This window comes from Sitodiplosis mosellana, unplaced genomic scaffold, assembly GCF_009176505.1.
Source record: "Sitodiplosis mosellana isolate CC-2019 unplaced genomic scaffold, AAFC_SMos_1.0 Smas_scaffold_1, whole genome shotgun sequence".
NCBI lineage: Eukaryota > Metazoa > Arthropoda > Insecta > Diptera > Cecidomyiidae > Sitodiplosis > Sitodiplosis mosellana.
The window spans coordinates 7,071,038-7,087,893 of record NW_022595244.1 but is presented as its reverse complement, the minus strand read 5'-3'; the positions used below and the strand labels follow the sequence as shown (position 1 = coordinate 7,087,893).

Here is a 16,856-nt window from a genome sequence, read left to right as displayed (position 1 = left end):
ACTTGAGCGTTCGCATAAGCAATAACACATTTTCCCCTAAAATTAGTGTAAATTCATCCAAAAACAGTTGAAACCGCTATTTCGCACTGTATCTAGATTACTCATTCCCCTCCGAAAACTTACAGTGTATCTCCGTTGAAATCCGCCAAGAAACTGAAACCTGAAACGCACAAATCTTGACTATTATGAGAAATTTCAAGCAAAATACATTGAAAAAATTTCCATAGATTGTGAAATAGGAAAGACATATGAATGGTTTGGAGCAAAAATGTAATACAGAAAAGTTGAGGGGAAAAATGTCGATGATGAATGAGCGGAAAAGGGATAGCCATATAGTACACTGTATAGTAAACTATAGTAAACTATAGTGAACTATATAGCTATCCCTTTTCATTTGACATTTTTCCGCTCAACTTTTCTGTATTACATTTTCGCTCCAAACCATTCATATATAAGAATATTTGTTATCAATTCTCGGTTTATTATTTGATAACTTAGCAACAGAATCGTTTAGCACGATCAATTTAGTTACATGGCCTAAACGTTTATTCACAATTGGAAGAAATTCAGCGTTGAGATATTTGCGCTGCAAATTATCACTCTCAGCGCGTTTTTTTCTTCTATAAAAATAATTCTACGTTATTTCAACAAAAACCGAATGATATTATGCACGAATCAATTTTGCACATCTGTGAATTAGCTTAATTAGCAGTTTACAATTTTACAATTTCGACAATGAATGAACACTTGAACAAGTCAATGTTCACTTGATATAAATATATACACGATATTTTTACACTAGATATTCAATATGTACTGTACAACACAAATGATACAAAACAATTGAATTAATCAATGCCACGTGAAAAAGACATGAGATACATAGAGATATCCACTTATCACGACCAAACTGCCAATCATCGCAGGGAATGCAATTCTGCGAAAAGAGAAAAGTTATCATGAAATTATGGTTCTATTAAAATAATTGTTTTTTCTTTTACTTGAAATATTTCATGAATGTGAAGTGATATCCATGTTTTTCAGCAACGCTAGCACATACAATATTGGATGAAGCGCCAATTAGTGTTCCGTTTCCTATAAAGACGACATTTCGTTTAGTATTTTTTAAATTAAGAAATGTAATGTGTCTAAAAAAATAAAAGAAATCTCCATTTTACCGCCTAAGCACGCTCCGAATGATAAAGCCCAAAGAAGTGGTTGCAACGGTAGATTGAGTGATTGTGTCTCGGCTAACGAAACCGTAATTCGAATCATCATCGTGGTGAGTGGAATGTTGTCAACAAAAGCTGAAGCGAGTGCAGACACCCACAGTATGATTAAAATGGCAACGGCCAAACGTGACCCTTCGCTGACAGATAAAACAATGTTTTTCGCTTGATTCCCTACGAAATGAATGAGTCCAAGTTTGGCTAGGGATTCCATCAGCACGAATAATATGGCAAAAAACAACAGAGTCGACCATTCAACGCGTTCCAATGCCGATTCAATGGTTCGACGATCGTATAAGATTAACAGTAGAATGACTCCAAGCAGGGTAATCCAGCCGAGCGATAGCCGTCCGATATATGGAAGGGAGTGAAGAAAAAAGCAACCCAGAACAAATGCAAATGCCACCGCTGATTTGATGAGTAACGACAACTTTCGAATTGGATACTGTAAAAAGCAAGGAGGATAATTAAATATTTGAGATTGTAATCATAAAAAAAAATTAATTCGCGAACCCTTTCTTTTAGCTCTTCCAGCATTCGGCCATAGGTTTCAATAGAAATTGTACTGTCATCGGCAATTTCTTCTCGAATGCAACTTGTCATTGAATTGATAACACGCAAATCGCCAATAGTGCGAAATTTTAAACGCAATTGCAAAAATGTTTGAATAATTACGAAAATGGCACCAACCGACATGTGAATGGTGAAATTCAGAAAGTCCACATTCTGTAAATAAATGATCATATGATAAATAGTTGGGCGAAGAACAAATGCTTCATGACAAAAATGACACAATCGTTGGCATAGACGTATTCTACTTACATGTTTCACAACGTGCGGATTTGATGCGATTATTATGTTCGGCGGGTCACCCACTGGAGTCATTGCTCCGCCTGGACCATAAAAGAAAATAGAAACAGTTCATTTTGAAATCATTCGAATATTCGACGACCTTGACTTACCGATATTTGAAAAAATGATCATTGTGGTTAGGATTGGAATGGGATTCAGTTTCATGGCCTCACACAGGCGAATCGAAATGGGTGTCATCAGCAGCAAAGTGGTTACATTGTCCAGAATTGCAGACAAAATCGCCGTAAACAAACACAAACAGTATATGAGTGGCCAAATCCTACCCTTGGCGATCTATTTAAATTGATATTTTTTACTTGAATTGTCATTATCTATGCAACTAAATCTTCTTTGTTGGATGTCATTGTATAATAATCGTACCTCAAACGCATAAACAGCTAAATAGTCAAAAAGACCAGTTCTAGACAAAAGGCCAACTAGAATCATCATTCCAAAGAGTAAAAGTAGCGTTTCCACGTCAATCCAAGACAAAATCTCTGGCATTGTGGGTCGTTCATTCATCAATGACAAAACGGCAATAGCAATGGTGGACGAAAGCATTGCTGCGAACGTTCGATCAACAATTTCCCAAATGATCATGATGTACAAGCCGATTAAAATAGCCGCCGCATAAATGACACCCATCGATTTATCAATTGGAGATGAATCATATGCTAAATTGATAGGAAAATTGATTGGAAGATTTGTAGTGATTTGAAGACGCAACGTAGTAATATTTTCAACGATTTGCTGGAAAATATTCGCGTCCAAGTAGAACGTATGGAATTTATTTATCTCGTTTGCTGTATCGATGTTGCTAATATTCTCAATAATCGGAATTTTCAGAGTCATTTCATCATTATCTATCAAAGTACTATCAAGATTTGTATCGGTCGCGGTGATAAACTGCTGAACTTTGATGTAGACGAAGTTACTCGTATTGCTATTGTCATCGGCAAATGCACCACGCACAATGACACCGATCCGAGGGACAAGCGGTGCCTCATTAAGCATATAACCTGCGATTGATAAGCATAAATCACATAACTGAATGAATAATCAAGCAAAAAATAAGTCATGACTCACTTTTATTTTGACCCACTGAAATCACCAATTGATGATACTTTAAAACTTTTTCATCCTTCGACATCAAAATTCCCGTGGACAGCATCCAAATGATTAACAGAAAAAGTATTTTAAGCACATTCAATACTTTTTGTGACTAAAATGAGGAGAACCAAGCAATTCCATCAATCTGACCACGGGTGACCAGATGTTAACAAACAAACATTTACCTTACATTTTTTCGTTCACATTTTGTAGTGTTATTTGTAGTTTCAATTCCACAAATCGTCGATGTTGTACACTCTCCGTCATTTTTTGCAGCTTGTATATCGACATAGGTTTCATTGGACGAGGGGATATGCTCATCAAAAGCACCGTAGCTGATATTACTGAGAAAAAAATTGTGTCATTTGAAATGTGAATTCGGTTTTTTGTCTTAGATCAAATTCATATTTTATGCCATAAAATCGACAGCCAAGAAATTTTTTGGCAAGCATTTGAAATCCCTATATTTTCTTACACAACACTAGAGTCCAATTCTAATCGGCTGTACGCATTTTTACGCAATAGAAACTTTCGGAGCGATTTCATTATGATTATCGTCAATGTTTATGAGTCACTTGAGCACGTGCGTCCAATGTAATGCACTGAATTACAACAATTTTAGTTGCGATGTTTCACTATTTCTAATTTTTTTTCTTAAACACAACCAAAACAAATACGAAAAATACAACAAAAATAATACGAAATCATTTCATGTTTGAGCAAATGGGACGCTATCACATTTTTAAGTAAACTGAAACTCTGTCCATGCTGTTCGTGACAAGCAATACATTATCAAACTGTCTGAAATGCAACATTTAATAGCGTATTGAGACCATTGATTTTGGATTTGCCACACGTTTAATTAGCGATAAGATGTAGTGCGATTATTTTTTTTTTTGTTTTTTTTTTACTCTATGCAATTGTAAGCACAAACAGTTTGATGCTCAACGGTATATTCATATCACAAAGTGTACGTTCGCATCAAACTACACTCGGGCACTATCAATCACAGTTCGATACGAGTCCGTGAACTTGAAATATGCTTACAAAACTGCGTGTACATGTGACATAGCATTGCGTCATATTGGATTGCATCGATAGATAATGATTAAATTAGAAAAAATTGATGCTTTACTTGAGAATCTTGAATCAAGATCCAATCATGTAGTCAAAAGCCATTTGACTTGGGATCATACACCGATTTCTGTTCTTAATTCCGTGACAATGAAACCATTGTATGAACCGTTAATACGTGCGTATTGATAGCATCGTGTTGTAATGCGACACACTAGACGGCTACAACTACAACAACAATAACAGCTAATGTTCAACACATTAAAACGATGAAAAGAGTGAAGCTTAATTTATACCAAATAAACTAAAAAAAACCATTTGATTTATGAAAAGAACATGTTTTTTATCAATCAAAATGATAAATCATTAAAAATAGTTCATAAATTCCACATGAATTCAGCGGAACTGTTCAAGTTGAGCGCTTCATCGATTTGACAGTTGTTGATGTTTAGGCGTTATTCTTTCGAAATTGTCAATGTTTTCATTTGTCAAGTCACGCACACACACACACATATATATACATATGGGCATTGATGGTGATGTGAAAATCACGACATCTAAATTAAACAGAACGTCACCAACAAGACATCATTTATCTCATCCATTCTTGAAAACATCAAATAGAATGTAACTTTGGTACAGGAGGAAAATTCAAAATTAAGAAAAAAAACAAATCAACATTGGCTTCGATCAAAATTAATCATTCGCATCAAAAATGACACCGGGCATAAGGCATCGTTTAACAAAAACCGACAATATTCAACCACTACCGAAACGAGGACCGAAAAAAACAAAACCAAAACCGGACACTTTTGAACCAAAACCAAACAAGTAAGACTACAACAAGAAAATAACGATAAATTAGTAGATTTTCTATTGATTTGTTCAGTATTTTACACGAAAAAATCGTGTTTCGAATTCCAAACAATTTTATTAAATAACAATTTCTTTTAATATTCTTTTTTCTGCGAAAAAAGTTGTGAAAAAGTGGCGATAGCAAGGTTGAGTGAATTGAAACCGGGAGCTGATGTGGCGTTCAAAGCAATACTGAGTGCGCGTTTTTGTGCAGCAATTTGGAGTCACATATCGGATTGTGACGAAACATTCAACTACTGGGAACCATTGCACTTTCTTGTCTATAGCCATGGCTTACAAACTTGGGAATACAGTCCAGAATTTGCATTGCGTTCGTATACGTATCTGCTGTTTCACGCTGTTCCGGCTTGGTTTTACAACATTCTCTTTCATCCAAATCCGATGCTTGTGTTCTACTTCGTTCGTTGTCTGCTTGGCTTGTGTTGTGCCGTTATGGAAGCGTATTTCTACAGGTGAAAATACTTGAAACCAATCAATTGACACCAATCCGATGTGCCAATCGATCTGACTAACAAGAATTTCCTCAATTTCAGAGCGGTGTGCCGTGAATTTGGTGTACAAATCGGACGAATCTGGCTAATTTTCCAGTTGTTCAGCGCAGGAATGTTTACCGCGGGCACTGCACTGTTGCCGAGTACATTCTCAATGTACTTTAGCTGTGCATCATTGGCATGCTGGTGGCATCAGAAATACCCGTTGGCCATCTTTTTCGTTGCGATATCAACAATATTGGGTTGGCCATTTGCAGCTGTACTATCACTGCCACTGTGCTATGATGTTCTGGTGATTCAGAAGAAATATCGACTATTTGCATTTTGGGCTGGAATTTCTGGTTCAACGATACTTTTACCAATGGTGTCCATCGATTCGAATTACTTTGGCAAACTAACAATCGCCCCGCTGAATATGGTTCTCTACAATGTGTTCACGTCGCACGGACCAAATTTGTACGGCACCGAACCGTGGACATATTACTTTATCAATGGCTTCTTAAACTATAATATCGTATGGGTTTTGGCATTGGTAACGCCATTGGTTCTGTTTATCGTTCATTTGGTTGTACCAGCGAAAATAACACCAACACTTTATCTGCCATATTATTTAAGCCTGGGACCACTATATATATGGTTGTTAATTTTTATGGTGCAACCGCATAAAGAGGAGCGTTTTCTCTATCCAATCTACCCGATGATATCGTTGTGCGGCGCAATTTCGGTCGATGCTATTCAAAAGCTATTGTATCGTCTGCGAGTAGCTGTTAAACCATTTCCACCTGGGTCACACTATCTGGACCATACCATGTGGGTTGTTGGCATTGTAATGATCTTACCATCAATTTTAGGATTGTCACGCGTTGCATCTCTCTACTACAACTATCATGCACCAATGGATGTTATGATCGAGCTGAATACGTTCCACTTGGAACAAAACCATTCACCAAATGTTCGCTACAACGTTTGCGTCGGCAAAGATTGGTACCGTTTCCCGGGAAGTTTCTTTTTGCCAGCACCGAATTTCCGACTTCGTTTCCTCAAATCGGAATTCAAAGGCATGCTACCGGCTTACTATGAAGAAAGTATCAACGGCACGAAAATCGTTCACGATTATTTCAATGACATGAACCAGGAGAACGAAGCAATGTACTTTAATTACACAAAATGCCATTTCTTATTCGATCTCGATGTGGGCAAAGAGACCGAACTCGAACCAAACTATGCAAAAAATACCAAAGAGTGGACCACTGTTAAGTCAATCCCATTTTTAAATGCCGAAAAATCGCAGGCCATTTACAGGGCATTTTTCATTCCATATATCAGTGATAGATATGTTGAATATGGACAATTCAATCTATTGAAACGGAAAAAATTCAATATGAATTAATAACGAATTGTAGAAACGTAAACAAAAAGAGAAAATTGTGTAAAACAAAAAAAAGTAATACTTTAAGTCCAATGCATTAAAGCAAAATGAATTGTTGTAAGAAAATTTCGAAGAAATTACAACGAAAATAGAAATAAAGTCTTGTAGAACTGAAAATATCGCATTTCTGATGACATTTCATACGAAAACAAGGGAAATTTCCCATTCAAAATTCTATATTTAGAGCCGATAAGCATTTTTACTCATTACGTACAAATAAATCGTTTACTCATATTCCTTCGTGTTGGCTGTTGTAGTTCAAACATAACAAATCGTACGCAAACATAATCAATATTTTTTGCGATTCCAACGACCACATCCATATAGACACACACGCACATCTTCGGTACATGGCGTATTCTATTGTGACTGCAGTTGGGAGACACACAACAGTGTGAAGTTCGTTCGCTTGTTTGCATGTGTATGTGCATATGTGTTGCTGCTACTGTCAAATTCTCTAGACATTTTTTTTTATTTGTACACAAATGCTGTGTGTAGTATTCGTTTTGTTTTAGTTTGGATCACACCAAACCGGTGTTGTTGTGCACTAGATTGTTCATTCTGGCTCCAAAGTCTGAACTTTTAAATCGATTCACACTGAAAAAAGAACTAAGTAAATATCATCATTGAGGTGTCAATCGAATTGGCTGCTTCGTTCAGTGTGTGTTGTTGTCAAAATACAGAGAAGTTAGAGAAACAAGTGTAAAACGACAAAAATAACCAATTACATAAGTCCATCCGCATACATTGTTTTTAGAAATATTGTTCCGTATTCGATTGAGTTGCATTGGCTTGAAATCAAGTAAAGCGAGAAGCGATTTTGAGTGTGACAACCGAAAAAAAAAATGGCGATAAAATTCGACGACCCCGATAGAATTGATGTGGACAAGCCACTATGGGACCAATCAACATTCATCGGACGATTCAAACATTTTGCCTTCATTACGGATCCAACGACATGCATGACCTCCGAAGAAGATTTGGACAAGGCCAAGAAATTGGTCGAACAATATCGGTATGTGTGCTCTTATCAGACATAGCCTGCGTAATACACGTATGGTAAAACAGATGTTTTTTTTTTCGTGTTCACACCAAACTATATGATTCATGATTTAATTTTATTTTTTTTTACTGAACCGTATTGAAATTGCAGACTGGGCAAGGAGCCAGTTTCAACGACGCGTGAACAAATTATTTACGCGAAAAAACTGTACGAATCAGCATTCCACCCGGATTCAGGTGAAAAGCAAAATCTCTTTGGTCGAATGAGTTTTCAAGTGCCTGGCGGCATGTTGATCACGGGTGCGATGCTTCAGTTCTATCGCACGGTGCCAGCAATCGTCTTTTGGCAGTGGGTCAATCAATCATTCAACGCTCTAGTCAACTACACAAATCGCAATGCAAACTCTCCGCTCACTGTAACCCAGTTGGGTGTTTCATATGCGACTGCTACTTCCAGCGCCCTGGTGGTTGCTATCGGCTTCAAGGGTTTCTTGCAAAAGCATGCTAGCCCATTTGCACAGGTATAATTATAAATTTTGTCGTTTTTTTTATTTTAAAAACGATTCAAAAATATTTCGTTCAAACAGAGATATGTCCCATTTGCCGCAGTTGCAGCGGCCAATTGTGTAAACATCCCGTTCATGCGGCAAAATGAATTGATTGATGGCGTGAGTGTTCAAGATGAAAAGGGGAATGAGATCGGTAAAAGTCGTCTTGCTGCCGTGAAGGGCATCTCACAAGTGGTTTTCTCGCGTATATTGATGGCAGCACCGGGAATGCTTGTACTGCCTGTCATTATGGAAAGGCTGGAAAAGTACCCATGGTTTAAACGCTTGAGCATATTGCACGCACCGTTCCAAACTCTTGCTGTTGGTGGATTGTAAGCAATTTTAGCATGAATATTTTCATATTTTTTTAATCTTTTCAAACATTGACTGAAAATTATTTCCGTTTCAAATTCCAGTTTGATGTTTATGGTTCCCACGGCCTGTTCGATGTTCCCACAGAAATGCTCTTTGGACATCAAAACAATTGAGCGCTTCGAGCCAGAAGCCCATAGCGAAATGGTGAAAAAGAGCTCCGGAAAACTTCCACAGAAAGTCTATTTCAACAAAGGGCTCTAAACAAACCGCTAACTATTTACTTACGGACAATAAACACTTTTGTTGGAGACTATATTCAAAATACTATGCTGCTATTTAAAGTCAATGAAAATGACTAACATAGTCACAATACAATTGCACGTTTCATAGCTGAAGCACAACAAACGTGGAAATTCTTTTCATTTTTCAATTTAGTGACGCAGATTGTCAAAGACACGGCACCAGCTAACATTCGTAGGATTGACATTAGTGTGAACAAAAGTGTTACGTAGGCTTAGATTAATCACGTTCAGGTGTCTATTCTTTCGTTTTCATTCTAAAACTAAAAACTAAATGTACTTGTTTTTGATTTTAAACGGGAATTGAATTATTTAATGGTTCAGTCTTAATACATGTATTATTGTAACTTTGTTTGGATTGTATGTAGAAAAGGGAGAAAAAAATCATTGTATTTTTTTTATGTTAAACGTTTACCGTTTCAATTATGTTCCATTGTTTGAAGGAAAAATAATAGTATTCTCAAAACGCATTTAATACGTTTTATTGATTGAATTATGAATAGAAAATTAATAAAAATCACAAAAGATCATTGCTATTGTCAAAAATTTTCATTGTACATCATATTTTCATTTTTCATTGTACATCATATTTTGAAAGGAAGTTATTATTACAGTTTTTGGATGGTTCAGCATAAATTCAATTTCTATGCACCGGAGAAATTTTTTGGGAATACAAATTTACATGCCATACAAGTTTGTCTTTGTAAAAGCCTCCCACTTCTACCTTCCAGTGACCAAATGAGAGAACAAATGCTAGTTTTGCACTCATGAAAGAGAAATTCTTGCAACAGTAGTGTCTCTGAAATTGGAATTGACATCAATGGAAACTTTTCTATAAAAAGTAATCGAACTTTTATTTTAATAAAAGAACACTCTCTCTACTACTTTCATAGGATAGGCAGATCCAACTACATCACTGATATTTGTTGTCTTTTTTGGCATTATTGCACTAAATTTCCGAATTTTCGCACAATATGATCTCCTCGGTATACGTATAAATGGTTCCGTGTATCGCTGGTCATTATTTATAATAAGTCGAAAATTGAAGAATAAGTTCTATCTTTGATGTGATTTGATTACATGTTGTAATTAGAGTGTAATTAAAGTCAACCAATTGCGTGAAACTATAATTAGATTTTCGATCAAGTAAAAACGACTTTTACATGACAACAAGAGTATTCATTATAATTGAGCCAGTTCAGTGTGTTCTGTATTTTTTCGATCTTATTTTTATACTTTGGCATTTTCGGTATCTTATTAGTGGTCTTATTACTTATTAGTCTAATAAGATGAACCTATATTATTACTCATTACTTTTTGCACTAGTAATATATCTAGTGAGTATAGTTATTAGAATGTTATTGGTCGAACGAGTAATAAGATGCATGGTATCTTATTAGTATAGTTATTAGATGAAATATATTTGAGTAATGAGATGGTGATGTTATTAGTCCGGAACCAAATGTTTCCCATTGATAACAAACTGATAAGGAGTGCGAATTTCGATGTGGCGATAACATCAATGGATTGACCACACAAAATACTGTATGAGAATCGAAAAAAAAAATTAAACTTTTTTTTTCGATTTTCGGCTGTATTGCGACCGTCTACATGGGAAGTGTGTATGAAATTCTCGGAGCGCCGCTGCTTTTGCATTGGCTTCTATGGCCAAATGTACACACGAGATGGTGTGCAAAGTTGTAGTTCTAGTCAAGTACTACAATTATTTTGATTCATTATTATTATATATACATTATACTACAACTTCGTCATAGACACCAAGTCGATGTTTACAACCACTGTGTATGTAATAATACTAAATAGAAAACGAGAACATTTTTATGTTTAACTATCAATGGTTAGTGTTGGACTGATATTATTCTGAAATTCGTCCACATTTTATAGTCACATACTTTGCATGCAAAATAAACAAAAATAGATCTAGGATGAAATCAGAAAGTATTTCTACTCTTTTGAAAGTATAAAAAACGATGCATTTGAAAAACGGATTAAATCGAGTTGGATTCATCAAAAATAACCTTCCAGAAATAAATCGGAATAATAGAAATAGATAGATTTCCATTCTGATTTGATGTTAGAACATGAGAAGAGTGGAAAATACTTTTCAATGTCATCTGATTGCATCAAAATAGACTAAAGAATTTTTAATTTAGTTTATAAACTAGTGTTGCAGGTTTGAACGAATTCAATTCAATTGGTTTCGTCCAAAAATAAATTAAATTTAAATGATAACTTATTTCATTGCATTGAAATACAAAGTGAATGTTCGTTGATACAATGCGAGCAAGAGAGAACATTTTGTACCAATTATTTTTTTCCAGAAATTTCAGCCGTTCTTTTTTTTTCTCTAAGCTATTAGCACTTGATACCGAAAATAGGCAAATCAATCAAATTGTTATGGGTGTAATGTTTACGTCACACTGAAATGCAGTTTATTTCAATTTTGTCCTTATATCGAATAAATGTGCAAGAAAACCATAATTCCATCAATATTCCAACTATTGGCACAAACATTAAATCAAATCCGATGTGTGAGGATAGCGACTGACAGCGCCATCCCGACAAAATTACATTCTGTTTGGAGATCTCGTATTGGATACAGTCAGCAATTATGCTCAAACATCCACATCGTCCGCATACATCTCCTTTCCAAAGTGTATGCTTGTATTAGTGTGCTCTCGCCTAAATGCGAAATGCTTGATTGTGACTCTCATTCCTTGGTAGCTGTCATTTTACAAACCAACGCTTTCCACTCAACTCTTAAACGGTTTATACATATTCTCTGAGTCTGGACGGTGCATACTAAGTAATTTTCAAATCAATATTAAGAATTGCGCATCATTTCCAAAGTCGAAAAACTATTTGTGAGGGCATTAAATTGGGATGCAGTATCGATTTGCGACATCGAAATAAATAGAAAAGATTATTCATCCGGTAAGTATTTCAAATAAATGAAAGAAGATTTTTTTGCAAAGTGATTCATACCAATATACATAATGCAACACAAAATGGCGTCAAACAATCATGAAAACAAGTAGTCGCAACTTTGGATTTTTTTTTCATTCTAAATGCTATCAAATGAGTCGATGCAAACAAAATGCATCTATATTATCCACGATATATATTCATAGAGATCGGTTTAGTATCAATTAATATCATTATTACGTTACGTATTACGGAAAAAATCTAGGATTTCTGTGCCGTATCTTTATTTTGAATAGCACCAAACCAGTAAACAAAACCACAATAAACCAAAAATGCCAACTCGAACAAACCAATTCAATCCAATCTAAATGCTCATTGATTGTATTTTTTTAACCAAATCTGTTGTTTTTGCAATTCCAGAGGCTAAATTCAGGATGGCAAATCAAATGAAAATCACCGATGTCCCAGACGATTGCCTCGAGCACATCTTCAAGAAATTGGAGCTCATGGATCTGTTGAACGTGGCCCACTCCAGCAAAAGTTTCAAAGGAGCCCTCGATTTGGCGTACACGAGAGTCATAACAATCGTCAATGCTTCGTTCATATGCTTCGTTCATGCACACTACTCACGAGCACGTACGGGGGGAAGAAAGTAATTCTTCGAAATGACAAACCATCCTACAAAGTGGACAAGTGCAAAATTCATATACATGATTTATTGATGAGCTTGAAACTTCTGCGCTGTTTTGGACATAAGATTCGCAGCCTCGTGTGTATGAACAATCCCGATGTTCTTTTGGAGCGATACGTGAACAGTTTCTGCGCAGATTCGTTGGAGAAAATTGAATTCTCTTTTGCGTGGGACGGCGCATGGGAAAATCTCAGAAAGCCGTTTACAAAAATCGAAGCTGTTCGATTCAACAGCTACTCTGATTTGAAGGCCGATGTCACTGATTTCAATGTGTGGTTTCCGCAGATGCGACGCTTGGAGTTTATTGGAACTGGTGCAAAAAATTGCAGCTTTATCGCAAAACATTTTCCGAATTTGGAGCATGTGGCAATCATTGAATATTATCTTGTCGATTATTCATTCGATAGCTCGAATATTGTTGAATTGTTGCGCTTGAATCCACAGATAAAAAGTTTGGAGCTTCATGACTACTTCTTGGTTACCGCAGCCTTCATTCAAAGTATTAGCGAACACTTGCAACGCATCGAAACTTTGGCGGTTGGCTTCTGTGAATTCTTCATTCACACCGATGGCGTTGTTCACTTTCAAAATGTGAAACACTTTACAGTGGAGTTTTGGGCAGAAGAAGAACCAGAATTTCAACTAGCGTTCGACCAAATCGAGACGTTGAATGTATGCGCTCATAAGTGTCAGTTGAATACTGCCTTTTTGGAGTTCATCCGAATACATCGATCATCATTGGTCAAAGTGGTTGTGAGCGGCGATTGCGGAGAAGATCCATTCAGAGCTACCAATAAAACCGAAGTCGCTATGGCTATGGATCAGCTAGTGGACATTGACATAAGATACACGGTTCTTTCGGTGAACGAGGCGATTACATTTTTGGACACATGCACATCGCTCAAAGAGTTTCGTTTCAAACTCAAAGATGCCGCAAATAATATCGATTCGTTGAAGCAGCGTGCTGCAATGCGTGGCCATGGCCATGGCTACGAATGGCGTTTGTCCGTTGAAGATGACAGCCGCATTTTATTGCAACGGTAGTCGATTTCTACTTCAAGCAAACTCACATCAACAACAAAAATACATTCCGAACACATTTATCGTTTCACTTCAAAACAAAATGTTCTTAGAAAGTGCTTAGACAGAAACGTTTAATTTCAACTCAGAAAAACTACCTACCTTAGAAAACTAAGAGCAAAAAAAGGTGTCATACATTAGTTGAAATTTTGAAAATCAACTTGAAATAACACATCAGATTTAATTTCTTTTTTTATTGAAACAAAACGGAAATAAATTGAAATAAAAAGCAAAAAAATAGAATGTTGTCTTTGTAGTGCTTGAATAATCTGTGTTACATTTTAAAAAAAATCTGTTTTATAGCTGTGCTGCATTCCAAACCCTCTGTTGTTCGAAGTAGTAATCAAGTATACTACAAGTTAAGTAACTTCAAATTCTAATTGACCACATATGCAAGTATATCACTGGAAAAAGAAATCCAATTCACTCATCCAATGAAATTGATCAAAATCATAAAGAATTTATAAATTTTCTTCCTCATCTGAAAAAATAGAATGAAATTTTTAATAGTGTTCTATTCCAAAATCGATCAATCTAACATTAGTTGCCATGTCATAGTTGAGTTCTCCAAATGATCGAATGGTTAAACTTGTGCTATTTTGCATTCTGCATAGTTAATGAGCCAGATGTTTTTGTTCCGATACGGGCATATAATACCATGGTACTCTATTCAATGCATCATAAATCTGGTCATTCTGTTTGATTGTGAGAAAGGAAACTGTCTTTTTGTTGTTCTCGCTACCGACTCATGATAATATCAAACGATTGACAGAGAATGACAAGACAAACTCACTGCGTTGCGAACATTTTGTCCCATATAACAAAGGATCATCAGTTCTATGTATGAGGCCGCAGAAGCACCATAGCCAGATGTAAAATTCAACTAAAAAAAAGTCATCACTCACTATTTGATCCAACATTTGACTGAATTGTCGATTTTCATACCGAATGTTGCATATAAGCTGCGAAAGCAGTAAAAACCACCAGTGATGGTGGAGCAAGAAATGTTTTCCAGAAAAATAAATCGGTGAAATCTTTAATAAATCTATAAAATAAAAATTCAATCATCACCTCGACTCAATCAGCTTATTTTTCAAGATTCAAATGATACCGATCAAAATCCTGGATTTGAATTATAATGTTGCGGAAATTAACATGTGACTCCAAGGTCATTTGACTGGCTGAGGTCAATTGTTCAGTTAGAACATCAGTATTGAACGTAATCCCATCACTGCACACTTCAACTGCGTTGTTTATGATAACTTGCATCAATTCGAAACTAAGAATCGTGATGATACCAAATATGCCAATGACCATTTGAATGATGATGTCCACACAAAATGCCACACTGGATTCATCTACGAATGGAAATTGAATTGTACACGGCGATACCCATACACCGTCGCGAATAAATAAAAAGAATTACATTGGTAATCCCGAACTTTTCCGTACCGTTGGCCTTCGTTGTCCGTAGATACTTTTGGTTATTTTTTGTGAATTTTCTTGAAATAAAGGCAGTGAAAATAAAATTTTAACTAATAAAGTTTAACTAAAACTTCAACAATTTTGTATGAGAGGTACCCGTAAACCGATTCTTATTGGCTTTAAACTTTCTGAGGTTTCATTTTTTGGAGAAAAAATAAGATTCTGAAAGTTTCATGTTGATCGCATTTGCAGAAGTTTGGTTTTTGGCCCTTAATTTTTTTCCAAAAAAATGTCGACAAAAATTGAGGACAAAAAATCAAACTTCTGCAAACGATCAACATGAAACTTTCAGAATCTTATTTTTTCTCCAAAAAATGAAACCACAGAAAGTTTGAAACCAATCAGAATCGATTAACGGGTACCTCCCATACAAAATTGTCCAAAAATTGGTAATTTTGGTCGAAATTTCAAAAAATTTGTATGGGAGGTACCAGTAAATCGATTCCGATTGGTTTCAAACTTTCAGAATCTTATTTCCCAGAAAGTTTGAAGCCAATCGAAGTCGATTTACGGGTACCTCTCATACAAAAGTGTCAATTTTTTGAGGTTTTTCTTAGGGCAAGTACCCCGGGATCAAATCGAAAATGGCTCATCTTCGAACACGAACTAAGTTTTTCGGATACAAAACTTTTGGCAATTCCAGATTTTGATTATCTCAATTATTTTTTGAGTTATCGTGTTTACAAACAGCTACGACGACGACGACGACAACGACAACGACAACGACAACGACAACGACAACGACAACGACAACGACGACGACGGCACACGAACGGAAAAGTGTCTCAAAAAGTGGTTTTCTACGCGTTTCATGAGTTTTTATGATGATCTAAACCAATTTTGCGAAAAAAGTTTTCGGGACCAATTCCTATACTTTCCCTTGACACGTTGTGTACGGAAAAGTAAAATCGACGCGTGTAATCCAAAGAGACTGGTCGAAATGGTAATAATGCAGGTTGTTATTACGCAATTTTTCAATAATCTTTGAACACCTTTTTCGCACACCATCGAAAACCCGGTTGTACTTTTTGTTTGTTGATAGATGTAATCACCCGAAAAAACCAAGAGCCGATGTAATTTGTAGCGATCTTTGCCAATGGTTTTCCAATATACACGAAACGGTCTTGTTAAATAGATATTGATTATTTTTTATTTCATTGTGAATTAACACTGATGGATTTAATTACCGCAACCGTAAGGCCTATTCCGCAAAAGCATCGAGTACCAAACAATAACTGATCTCTTATGCCCCAGTAGTAAAGTGTATAAATTACGATGATAAAATAATAGAAAACAATGACATTGCCAAAGTGAGAGTACCAATTGATATGTAATCACTGGGAACGCGCACACCATAGCATTCAAACAATTTCTTTGGAATATTATACAAAATTTTGAACTTGTCTTTTGGCGACTTGGTATGCCATTT

At 35.9% G+C, this 16,856-nt stretch overlaps 4 protein-coding genes across 4 annotated transcripts; 3 read left to right on the top strand and 1 right to left on the bottom strand.

Moving 5' to 3' along the window:
• Positions 1-460: 460 nt before the first annotated feature.
• On the bottom strand, positions 461-4,476 carry LOC129577441 (P protein-like). The gene is made up of 10 exons (XM_055464451.1): positions 3,667-4,476; positions 3,382-3,535; positions 3,168-3,303; positions 2,463-3,100; positions 2,192-2,375; positions 2,052-2,122; positions 1,743-1,955; positions 1,179-1,674; positions 1,002-1,095; positions 461-937 (listed from the first exon to the last, which is right to left on the bottom strand). Exons 1-10 carry the CDS (start codon positions 3,735-3,737, stop codon positions 853-855), a joined length of 2,142 nt encoding a protein of 713 aa, XP_055320426.1. The 5' UTR covers positions 3,738-4,476; the 3' UTR covers positions 461-852.
• Positions 4,477-4,782: 306 nt separating this feature from the next.
• LOC129577431 (alpha-1,2-mannosyltransferase ALG9) lies at positions 4,783-7,178 on the top strand. The gene is made up of 3 exons (XM_055464422.1): positions 4,783-5,096; positions 5,243-5,593; positions 5,675-7,178. Exons 1-3 carry the CDS (start codon positions 4,981-4,983, stop codon positions 7,020-7,022), a joined length of 1,815 nt encoding a protein of 604 aa, XP_055320397.1. The 5' UTR covers positions 4,783-4,980; the 3' UTR covers positions 7,023-7,178.
• Positions 7,179-7,418: 240 nt separating this feature from the next.
• Positions 7,419-9,771, top strand: LOC129577437 (sideroflexin-2). The gene is made up of 4 exons (XM_055464437.1): positions 7,419-8,076; positions 8,215-8,584; positions 8,651-8,943; positions 9,028-9,771. Exons 1-4 carry the CDS (start codon positions 7,907-7,909, stop codon positions 9,185-9,187), a joined length of 993 nt encoding a protein of 330 aa, XP_055320412.1. The 5' UTR covers positions 7,419-7,906; the 3' UTR covers positions 9,188-9,771.
• Positions 9,772-11,928: 2,157 nt separating this feature from the next.
• On the top strand, positions 11,929-14,165 carry LOC129577423 (uncharacterized). Its single transcript, XM_055464410.1, has 3 exons — positions 11,929-12,180; positions 12,592-12,745; positions 12,805-14,165. Exons 2-3 carry the CDS (start codon positions 12,606-12,608, stop codon positions 13,904-13,906), a joined length of 1,242 nt encoding a protein of 413 aa, XP_055320385.1. The 5' UTR covers positions 11,929-12,180; positions 12,592-12,605; the 3' UTR covers positions 13,907-14,165.
• Positions 14,166-16,856: the final 2,691 nt, after the last annotated feature.

Bases quoted from the DNA above. Each gene is read 5' to 3' on its own strand.
- LOC129577441 (XM_055464451.1), bottom strand. From the start codon at position 3,737: ATGAAATCGCTCCGAAAGTTTCTATTGCGTAAAAATGCGTACAGCCGA. The intron at 1,675-1,742 runs GTTCGCGAATTA...TGCTTTTTACAG, and splicing joins TGGAAGAGCTAAAAGAAAGG to TATCCAATTCGAAAGTTGTC. The intron at 938-1,001 runs GTAAAAGAAAAA...CTCTTTTCGCAG, and splicing joins ACATTCATGAAATATTTCAA to AATTGCATTCCCTGCGATGA.
- LOC129577431 (XM_055464422.1), top strand. From the start codon at position 4,981: ATGACACCGGGCATAAGGCATCGTTTAACAAAAACCGACAATATTCAA. The intron at 5,097-5,242 runs GTAAGACTACAA...CTGCGAAAAAAG, and splicing joins TTTGAACCAAAACCAAACAA to TTGTGAAAAAGTGGCGATAG. The intron at 5,594-5,674 runs GTGAAAATACTT...CCTCAATTTCAG, and splicing joins ATGGAAGCGTATTTCTACAG to AGCGGTGTGCCGTGAATTTG.
- LOC129577437 (XM_055464437.1), top strand. From the start codon at position 7,907: ATGGCGATAAAATTCGACGACCCCGATAGAATTGATGTGGACAAGCCA. The intron at 8,077-8,214 runs GTATGTGTGCTC...TTGAAATTGCAG, and splicing joins AAATTGGTCGAACAATATCG to ACTGGGCAAGGAGCCAGTTT. The intron at 8,944-9,027 runs GTAAGCAATTTT...TTCAAATTCCAG, and splicing joins ACTCTTGCTGTTGGTGGATT to TTTGATGTTTATGGTTCCCA.
- LOC129577423 (XM_055464410.1), top strand. From the start codon at position 12,606: ATGGCAAATCAAATGAAAATCACCGATGTCCCAGACGATTGCCTCGAG. The intron at 12,746-12,804 runs AGTCATAACAAT...ACTACTCACGAG, and splicing joins CTCGATTTGGCGTACACGAG to CACGTACGGGGGGAAGAAAG.